Genomic DNA, 10,639 nt, shown 5'->3' with positions numbered 1-10,639 from the left:
GAGATTTAGACCATCCTGGACAACACGGTGAAACCCCGTCTCTACTAAAAATACAAAAAATTGCCGGGCGTGGTGGCTCAAGCCTGTAATCCCAGCACCTTGGGAGGCCAAGGAGGGTGGATCGCAAGGTCAGGGGCTTGAGATCAGCCTAGCCAACATGGCAAGACCCGTCTCTACAAAAAATACAAAAATAGCTGGGTGTGGTGGTGTGTGCCTGTAATCCCAGCTACTCGGGAGGCTGAGGCAGGAGAATCGCTTGAACCTGGGAAGCGGAGGTTGCAGTGAGCCTAGACTGTGCCATTGAACTCCGACCTGGGTGACAAAGACTCCATCTCAAAAATATATACATAATAAAAATACAAAAAATCAGCTGGGCATGGTGGTGGGCACCTGTAGTCCCAGCTACCCGGGAGGCTGAGGCAGGAGAATGGTGTGAACCCAGAAGGCGGAGCTTGCAGTGAGCTGAGATCACGCCACTGCACTCCAGCCTGGGCGACAGAGCGAGACTCCGTCTCAAAAAGAAAAAAAGAGTTGAAGAGCTACTACCTCAAGCTGGAGAGGGCAGTGTAACAAGTGATTTCCAGCAGGAAACACCAGGGTGGGAAAAGCAACAAGAACGAAAGTTCCCGGGCCCAGCGACGCGGGCCTTGCCCATGGAATAACTCCTTCCTCAACATGTTTCCCACCAGTTAGGGACCCACTGGCTACTTCTTCCTGTTTAAAAAACAGTCCTGGCCAGGCGTACTGGCTCAGGACTGTCATCCCAGCACTTTGGGAGGCCAAGGTGGGCGGATCACCTGAGGTCAGGAGTTCGAGACCAGCCTGGTCAACATGGTGAAACCCCACCTCTAATAAAAACACAAAAATTACCCAGGTGTGGTGACATGCGCCTGTAATCCGAGCTACTTGAGAGGCTGAGGCAGGAGAACTGCTTGAACCCGGGAGGTGGAGGCTGCAGTGAGCCCAGATCGCACCACTACACTCCAACCTGGGCAACAAGAGCGAAATTCGGTCTCAAAAAACAAAAAAAAAAGGTCCTGGAGGAATAAAGAGGAGAGGGGTGTTCACTCAAGTTCTGCAGACACTGGCTACACCAACACCTCTCTGGTGCCTTCCCACCCCTTCCTTCAGGGCGCTCAGCCCTCATGGCTCCAGGTCTCTGTAAACCTTCTGTCACTTCACATCCCCCAGCCCTGGCCTCCCTGCCGCCCCTGCCCAGCCACCTCCTCCTGCCCCTCAGGTGGCAGCTTGTATTCTCCAGAAGCCTGTCCCCACCCCAGGTCCATGGAGCCTGTCCCTTTCCCGGACGCCCACAGCTCTCAATGCCTATGACCCTGTCCCCCAGCTGCTGCTTGATGCACTGGGTTTGCTGCTAGAAGGTGAGCGCAGACACGGTGGGGGCCCTGCTGAGGCTCCTGTCACCCTCACTCCAGCCGGCAACCCAGAGTCTCTGGCATCCAAAGTGCCCTCAGATCTCAAGGACAGAGAGTCACCCTGATGGCCCACGCTTTCAGCCCTGGCAATGCCAGAATCCGTGCAGAGACCTGCTACAGACGAACCAGAGCCCTAACCCAACGCTGGGAGTAAGCAGGGGAGCCCCCTTGGGACCTGCAGACCCAGCAGACCAGCAAGAGCACATCACGTGCAGAGCTAAACATCGAACTCTGGAAGGACACGGCCAACACACACTGGCTCAGGCCATGAGCGCCATTCCCTCACCAACAGTCTCAAAAACAGGAGGGTTACCTTTCCGGAACGTTCTAACCCTGATAACCACAAGGCTATCCTGAAAGACTGTGACACACAGATCACAGTAGCCACTTGAGGACCACGGATTTTCCAGCCCGAGGGTGATGTCAGAAGGAAAGCAGTAGAAAGGCAAAATTCTGAGGCTGAGCTCAGCCTCCCTCTGAGGAAGCCACCACAGTGGAGCCAGGGCAGGGCAGGGGCAGGGTCGGGGCAAGGCCGGGGCAGGGCAGGGGCAGGGTCGGGGCAGGGCAGGCGTAGGGCCGAGGCAGGGCTGGGGCAGGGCAGGGCAGGGGCAGGGTCGGGGGGCAGGGCCACCTCCTTGGTGGCCTCACAGGCTACACACCACTGAGGGTGACAGCAATGGGCACAGGGAAGAAGGTACCACTAGTGCACCCCACAGACTTGTCTCCCCTTTGTTTTGTTTGAGACAGCGTCTCGATCCATCACCCAGGCTAGAATGTAGCCTCAACTTCCTGGGCTCAAGGGTCCTCCCACCTCAGCCTCCTGTGTAGCTGAGACCATAGGCCTGGGCCACCACACCCAGCCCAGACCTGCCCTTTAAAGCTCTGTTCTCCGAAAAGAAGTTCAAGGGTACATACAATCATCAACCAATCGTAAGTGAGCTGAGAATTTTTTTTTTTTGCCCAGGCTGGAGTGTGATGGCACGATCACAGCTCACTGCAGCCTGGACCTCTTGGGCTCAAGCCATCCTCCAACCTCAGCCTACTGAGTAGTGGGGATTACAGGCACACATCACTGTGCCCAGGTAATTTTTGTGGGGCGTTTTTGTTTTTTTTGAGACAGAGTCTCGTTCTGTTGCCCAGGCTGCAGTGCAGTGGCAATCTTGGCTCACTGAAACCTCCAACTCCCAGGTTCCAGCAATTCTCTCGCCTCCTAGTAGCTGGGATTACAGGCGCCACGCTCAGCTAATTTTTTTTTTTTTTTTTTTGAGACGGAGGCTCGCTCTGTTGCTCAGGCTGGAGTGCAGTGGCGTGATCTCGGCTCACTGCAGGCTGCATCTCCCGGGTTCACGCCATTCTCCTGCCTCAGCCTCCCGAGTAGCTGGGACTACAGGCGCCCGCCATCACGCCCAGTTAATTTTTTGTATTTTTAGTAGAGACGGGGTTTCACCGTGTGAGCCGGGATGGTCTCGATCTCCTGACCTCGTGATCTGCCCGCCTTGGCCTCCCAAAGTGCTGGGATTACAGGTGTGAGCCACCGCGCCCGGCCAATTTTTTTATATTTTTAGTAGAAACAGGGTTTTACCGTCTTAGCCAGGATGGTCTCAATCTCCTGACCTCGTGATCTGCTCACCTCGGCCTCCCAAAGTGCTGGGATTTCAGGCATGAGCCACCGCGCCTGGTCAATTTTTGTATTTTTTGTACAGATGAGGTCTCGCTATGTTGTTCAGGCTGGTCTTCAACTTCTGAGCTCAAGAAATCCACCTGCTTCATGTTCCCAAAGTGCTGGGCCTACAGGCGTGAGCACCGTGCCCAGCCAGCCAGAATTTCTTTTTCTTCCTTTGAGATGGAATCTCACTCTATCGCCCAGGCTGGAGTGCAGTGGCACAATCTCTACTCACTGCAACCTCTGCCTCCTGGGCTCAAGCCATTCTCCTGCCTCAGCCTCCTGAGTAGCTGGGATTACAGGTGTGTGCCACCACACCAGGCTAATTTTTTGTATTTTTAGCAGAGATGGGGTTTCACCATGTTGGCCAGGCTGGTCTCGAACTCCTGACCTCAGATGATCCACTTGCCTTGGCCTCCCAAAGTGCTGGGATTACAGGCATGAGCCACTGAGCCTGGCCTGAATTTCTTAATAAAATCATAAAATCGCACAATGCATCTGTCAGCTCTCTTAGGAGTTCTGCTCAGATGAATGTATGAACTACAAGTGGGTCAGGAGGTCCCAGGTCATGGCAAACCCCAGGTCACGCTAAACCCATCCTGTACCTAGGTGATGATGGCAGGCCTTTGTCGGGGTGTGGGGGGCAGGCGGTTGCCAAGATCTTGCTGCTCCTTCCATGGGGAATTCCAGTTCGGTTACATTCTCTCCAAAAACATCACATCATGTTGTTCAGTGTTCTTAGACATTTTAATTTTTTGCCCTCAACAGAGAAGAGACCTACTACGTTGTCAAACTGAAACTTCAAAGAAGGACTACAGCCGCGCACAGTGGCTCACACCTGTAAATCCCAGACTGGAGACTGAGCGGTGGTGTGGATCACGAGGTCAGGAGTTCGAGACCAGCCTCCAACGTGGTGTAAACTCCCATCTCTACTAAAAATACAAAAATTAGGCCAGACGCAGTGCCTCAAGCCTGCTTTTAATCCTAGCACTTTTGGAAGCCGAGAACGGTATCCTATGCGATCATGAGGCGTCGGGAGATCGAGACCATCCTGGCGTACACGGTGGAAAACCCCGGTCTCTACTAAAAAACATACAAAAAAACTACTCCTTGTCCCCCCTAGGCGAGGTGGCGACGCTTATTCGAATGGTGAACCTGTGATAGTCCCAGTCTACTCGGGGATGCTGAGGCAGAGAGAGATGCTACTCGTATAAACCCGTGGAGGCCCGCGAGCTTGCAGTGAGCCTGAGATCCGGCCACTGCTTCCAGCCTGGGCGCACAGAGCGAGCGAGACTCCATCTCAAAAAAAAAAAAAAAGAAAAAAAAAATTAGCCAGGCGTGGTGGCAGGGGCCTGTAATCCCAGCTCCTCGGGAAGCTGAGGCAGGAGAACTGCTTGAGCCCAGGAGGCGGAGCTTGCAGTGCGCTGAGATCACACCACTGCACTCCAGCCTGGGCGACAGAGCAAGACTCCGTCTTAAAAAAAAAAAAAAGGACTACGAATAAAGTGAGCCGTCATCACAGCTGAAGACGAGGCCTCACTGCAGGTGACCATGGGGATGGGGCCAGCTGTGGTGATGACAGCACTCTCACAGAGGATGTGTTATAAAAGGCTGTCCCCACCATGACAAGAGGAAACACAGGAGCCGGCGTGAACACCAGCTGTCTCACCAGATCTGTCTTCCAGGTCTTCCTCCTCAGACGCCCCCTCATCTTCTCCGTCTGTGCCATCTCCGTGCTCGCTGTCGCTGTCGTCCCCGGAGTCCCCACTGCTGCCCTCGCTGCTTTCCTCTAGACACCAGGGTGAGACACAGGCCGCAGGGGCATCAAGACTATGCAGCAGAGAGCAGGGAAGCTTTGCACAGGCGTAGAGGCATTAGGAGCACCTGCCAAACGGCTAACAGCTTCCCCAGGGCTGGCAAGGTGGGGGCACACGCAGGGAAAGGGAACATCCTTTCGTTCAACATTTGTGTTGTTTGCATTAAAAATTAGACAAAAGAATATGCTACTTCCACAATTTAAAATCAAAGGATAATTTTTTTAGACTGAAAGTTGACAAGCGACACACACAGATGACCTCCAAAGGGAAACACCAGGCACCCTGCTCATCCTGGGGACGCCCCTACCCGGCACTGGGCAGCTCACCAAAGTCACCTGCCGGGTCCGCAAGGCCGACCTGTGGGCGTCCATCCGGCCCTGGGCTCCGGGCCACAAGCTCATCCAGGCTTTCGTCATCCATTGCTGCACATTGAGCTCAGCTCTGAAAGAAACCAGAGTCAGGGAACTTCGAAACTGTCCCAGGCTGCAAAGAGCCCTCTGAAGAGCGATGACCTCTCCCCACAGGCCGCATCCCAGTGTCACATCCACCGCCACAGCACGTGGAGGGTGAGCCCTAAGATATCACACACGCAACAACCCTCACCAGTAAGCCTTGCACACGATTCACATTTACACAGCTACCTGAAAAGCCAGATCCCAGCTGGCCACTGCAGCCGGCCAGGAAAAAAAAAATTGTTTTTAACTAAAAAAAAAAAAAAAAAATAGGTCGGCAGGGTGCAGTGGCTCACGCCTGTATCCTAGCACTTTGAGAGGCCAAGGCGGGTGGGTCACCTGAGGTCGGGAGTTTGAGACCAAGCCTGGTCAGCATGATGAAACCCTGTCTCTGCTAAAAATATAAAAATTAGCCGGGCGTGGTGGCAGGTGCCTGTAATCCCGGCTACTTGGGAAGTTGAGGCAGGAGAATCACTTGCACCTGGGAGGCAGAGGTTGCAGTGAGCTGAGATTGCGCTACTGCACTCCAGCCTGGGCAACAAAGCAAGACTCCGTCTCAAAAAAAAAAAAAAAAAAGTAAAATTAGCTGGGCGTGGTGGTGGGCACCTATAATCCCAGCGACTCAGGAGGCTGAGGCAAAAGAATTGCTTGAACCCGGGAGGAGGGGGCTGCGGTGAGCTGAGATCGCACCACTGCACTCCGGCCTGGGCAATAAGAGCGAAACTCCATCTCTCAAAAAAAAAAAATAAATAAAAGGTCACTGACCACTGAACTGCAACACTCCTGACGAATCACAACACCATATACAAACAAAATGGCCTCATCCTGAGCTGAGGCAGAGCCGGGCTTTATCAGCTGGGCACAAGAGGGGCCTCGGTGACACGTAGGGTGCTCTCCCTGCCAAGGCTGGCCAGTGTCGGGAGGCCCGGAGGCTCTTCTGACCGCACCCCAACCCCATCCACCAGGGTGTTGCTGAGTCCCCGGTGGTACCCAGAGCTGAGGATGCAGAAGGCACAGAGGCCAGGCCTACCCCTTGGCTCCCAAGGCCACTTGTTCAAGGCACTAACCCATCAGCCAGGACCCCTGCCCTTCCCACTCTGCAAGGTCACTGTGAAGCTACACAGGACGCCGTACAAAGCCTTGGGAAATCTAGCTGGACACGCTCCTCCTTCCACAACAGGGCCTCAAACTTTGGTCCCAGATAAGGCATGAGATGCGTGCACGTGGTTCATTTCTCATCAGTGCTAGCCACCTTGTTTCCCAGGTGACCCTGGGAGGAAAGGTCTCTCGACTAGGAGAGTGAGTCAGGAATCCAGCAAGGCGGTGAAGCCGGCCCTGTAGCACTGTTTCCCACCAGGTCCAAGCTCCATCCATGGTCAGACAAAAGCGCATCACACAAGAGGCCAGGAAGTGGGGGGCCCGAGCCAGGGGCCCTTGAGCTCAGGGCCTCCTCGCATTGGAGCTCAGCTCCTGCCACCACCGCGGGTTGCACATGTACCACAGCAACTGGGGAAAGGGGCTGTCACCGCCACTGCTGTCTGGACACCCCTGGACAACTATCCCTAATGGGGCTAAGGCTCAGAGAGCAGGACGGCCTCACTTCCCATCTGACAAAACAGTGCAAAACCCTAGATTCTTTTTTCTTTTGAGACGGAGTCTTGCTCTGTTGCCCAGGCTGGAGTGCTGGAGTGCAGTGGCACGATCTCAGCTCACTGCAAGCTCTGCCTCCCAGGTTCAAGCCATTCTCCTGCCTCAGCCTCCCGAGTAGCTGAGACCACAGGCGGCCGCCACTACACCCGGCTAATTTTTTTTTGTATTTTTCAGTAGAGACGGAGTTTCACTGTGTTAGCCAGGATGGTCTCGATCTCCTGACCTCATGATCCACCCGCCTCGGCCTCCCAGAGTGCTGGGATTACAGGCGTGAGCCACCGCGCCCGGCCAACCCTAGATTCTAAGATGATGCCTTCTAAAATACTGAGGAATGTCAACTCCACCAAACTGTCAACTGCCATATGTTACTACCGCCTGGAAACAGCGATTGCAGAAGTGGTTTTGCCAAATCAGTAATTGACCTTTCTTCTACCTGCCACCCTAAGGTGAAGACAATTGGCCACGATTCCCACTCAAGGGAGTCTGCAGCCCTGCTGCTTGGTGGACCCAGCAACTCCAGAGACACCCTGCTTGTCCTGCGTCTGAATCCTAGAGACACCGGCTCTGAAAGACACACAAGGTCCACGGCCCATCCAGGAGGGTGACCCCTCTCCCATTCAGAGACACACAAGGGCCACGGCCCACCCAGGAGGGTGACCCCTCTCCCATGGTGTGCACTGAGACCTAGAGTGGCCGCAGCTCTCAGGCCGCAGCTAAGAGGACCTTAACTCCCTGGCAATAGCTGTGACCACCCTAACAACGGACCCCACATCCTCCTGGGACACCTGCTCCAACACCTACCCTGCCCCTACTTTGTGCAGCACAAGGTGAATGCAGTCCCTGCCCTGGAGAAATATATCTGAAAGAGGGAGGCAGATTCTCTCACATGAATCTACCGGGGAACACTTAAAGGAGACCACCTAAGAGACAACAGAGCAGGGCTGGGGGGAGTCCCAGGGTCCAACTACTCCGAGTGCAAATCCTCACTCTGATGATGTATTTCACACAGAAAGTAAAAAATGTGAATCGGATCGGGTGCGGTGGCTCACGCCTGTCATCCCAGCACTCTGGGAGGCCGAGGCGGGTGGATCATGAGGTCAGGGGATCGAGACCATCCTGGCTAACATGGTGAAACTCCATCTCTACTAAAAACACAAAAAACTAGCCGGGCGCGGTGGCAGGTGCCTGTAGTCCCAGCTACGCGGGAGGCTGAGGCAGGAGAATGGCGTGAACCCGGGAGGTGGAGCTTGCAGTGAGTGGAGATCATGCCACTGCACTCCAGTCTGGGCGACAGAGCGAGGCTCCCGTTTCAAAAAAAAAAGTGAATCGATAGCCGGGCACGGTGGCTCACGCCTGTCATCCTAACACTTTGGGAGGCCAAGACGGACAGACTGCCTGAGTTCAGGAGTTCGAGACCAGCCTAAGCATCACAGTGAAACCCCATCTCTACCAAAATACAAAAAATGAACTGGGCGTGGTGGCGTGCGCCTCAGTCCCAGCTACTCGTGAGGCTGAGGCAGGAGAATTGCTTAAACCTGGCAGGTGGAGGTTGCAGTGAGCTGAGATTGCGCCAGTACACTCCAGCCTGGGTGACAGAGCGAGACTCTGTCTCCTAAAAAAAAAAAAGTGAATTAGCTGGGCGCAGTGGCTCACGCCTGTAATCTCAGCACTCTGGGAGGCTGAGGCAGGCAGATCACTTGAGCCTGCGAGTTACAAGACCAGCCTGGGCAACATGGCGAAACCCTGTCTCTACAAAAAAATTTAAAAACCAGCTAGGTGTGGTGGAAACCGCCTGTAGTTTCAGCTACTTGGGAGTCTGAGGTCCAAAGATCACTTCACTCCAGCAGGTTGAGGCTGCAGTGAGCCATAATATGTGAACAAATAGCTCCTGGCTTCTCCCTTGATGCACTGAGATTGAGGACCACCTCCAAGGGATAGGAAGGGCGACAGGCAATGGCTGGGCCTGCCCCAGGGCTGCCAGAAGAGACCAGTGAGGCCATGTGGGGTTTCGCACATAGGAGCTCGCTACAAATACCAGCTCAGGAGAGAGACTGAACTCTGCGAGTCCGTGTACCTGTGGGGCTAAGTCCTGAGGCCTTTGAACTTTACCAAAGCTGGTGAGGGAAGCCTCCAGGGGCCTCTTACAATCCTCCACCACAGCAGCAGGAAGGTTCAGGTTATGTGAGGCTGAACAACATCCTTTCCTGGGTATCACACAACAGTAACTAGGGGTTATTTTGCCAAAGACTAGAAAATAACCTAGAAAGTCTCTGCAGATACCCTCTAGCACAACCACCAGAAATAAGACATTTTGGGACCACCAAGAATCCTGTAGTCAGCACGCGGGTTAATGGGAGCCCCTAGCTTAGGACCTCCTGGTTGCACCAGCAGCCCCAACTCCACATCTTCCCTTCCCCATATCCACCTCTGCCATGTCCCAGGCCACAGGCCAGGAAGCCATTTCTGCAGAAAAGACCACAGCCCTTCCCAGCTGTTGGCCACCTTTGGCTGGGCTAGCAGAGCTCTGGGGTGGAGGGATCACTGTAGCTCTCCTGCTTAGACTCCAGATTTGGGGGATTAAAGAGGAAAAGAAAACCGGAAACGCTATTTCTCTCTCTCTCTTCGAATTCAGGGGAACCATCGCACTGGCAGTCCCAATTGTCACTGAGGAAGGAAAAGGGCCTTTGGTGTCCGGGGTGCCTGCAATCCCTTTTCATGCCAGTCCCGGAACCTGAGTGCCATCTCAGGCACTGAACAAGCCTGCAGCCAAGTCCAACATCTCAACTCAGGCCAACTTTTATTCTTGTATTCACCATTTGCTGTATCAGCTAGAAGACCTCAAAATTGTAAACTGCAATGATAGTCAAAAAGTCAGGTGTGAACAAAGGTCTCCGCGGGCCTGAGATGAACGCAGCGCTGCTGAGGGCCACGGCCAGGCTTGTCGTAGCCATGATGCTGAGGTGTCATCCATCCACTAGTACTCTGACTTAACATTCTTCCCATAAGAAAGAAAACCGGATGGTCCAGGAGAGAGGTCAAGTATGCCAACCCCGAAGTCAAACCTCAGCTCAGCTTCAGAGCCTGTCCAGTGACCACAGGCCAGAATGTGGTTCACCCAGCTGACTGCTGTTCTGCTGTTGTCCAAACAAGTAAAGCACGTCAACTCCGAAGAAGGGGTAACACAAGCCGCGTCAAAAAGAGCACGGTCGGAGTCGGGGCTGGCGCGGACCCGGCTGCCGGCTCTGCCCCTCCCCGACTGTGTGGCGCTGGGCAGTTGCTTAGCCTTTCTGGGCTCCAATCCCCTCATCGGTAAAACGGGAACAAAGCCTACTCCAGAGAGGCTGCTGTGAGAACTGCAAAAGTTAAGGAATAGGAAAAGCGCCAGCCACACAGGCCTGGGGACATGCAGACAAGGCTCGAAGCCCAGGAAGGCAACCACGCACAGAGGCTGGAAACAAGGCAGCGAAGTCACAGCTCTCTTCCAAACGCGGCAGCGCGGACTCGCAGGGGGCACGCGCGTGGGTGCCACGGGGCGAGGCAGGTGGGCTCCCGCCGCGTCCCCGCAAGCCCCGGACGTCCGCCCGCAGGCCACGGGCCTCCCAATCTCGGCAGGGCCTCCCAACG

General features: G+C 54.6%; 1 protein-coding gene across 5 annotated transcripts in view; it reads right to left on the bottom strand.

The window, feature by feature from the left end:
• Nucleotides 1-10,631, bottom strand: part of PHRF1 (PHD and ring finger domains 1) — a 37,528-nt gene extending 26,897 nt beyond the window's left edge. For 3 of the 5 annotated variants that reach the window (XM_017894008.1, XM_017894006.1, XM_017894009.1), the window contains exons 1-2: nt 5,240-5,559; nt 4,766-4,885 (exon numbers count right to left, since the gene is read on the bottom strand). In XM_017894008.1, coding sequence (XP_017749497.1) covers nt 4,766-4,885; nt 5,240-5,333 — 214 coding nt within the window. In that variant the 5' untranslated portion in view covers nt 5,334-5,559. Of the gene's footprint in view, nt 1-4,765; nt 4,886-5,239; nt 5,560-9,440 lie in introns of those variants that run through there. The other 2 variants (XM_017894005.1, XM_017894007.1) reach the window with 2 other exon arrangements.
• Nucleotides 10,632-10,639: the final 8 nt, after the last annotated feature.

This window comes from Rhinopithecus bieti, unplaced genomic scaffold (genome assembly GCF_001698545.2).
Source record: "Rhinopithecus bieti isolate Rb0 unplaced genomic scaffold, ASM169854v2 scaffold_25906, whole genome shotgun sequence".
Lineage (NCBI taxonomy): Eukaryota > Metazoa > Chordata > Mammalia > Primates > Cercopithecidae > Rhinopithecus > Rhinopithecus bieti.
The sequence above is the reverse complement of the archived record's forward strand: the minus strand, read 5'-3'. Positions and strand labels throughout refer to the sequence as shown.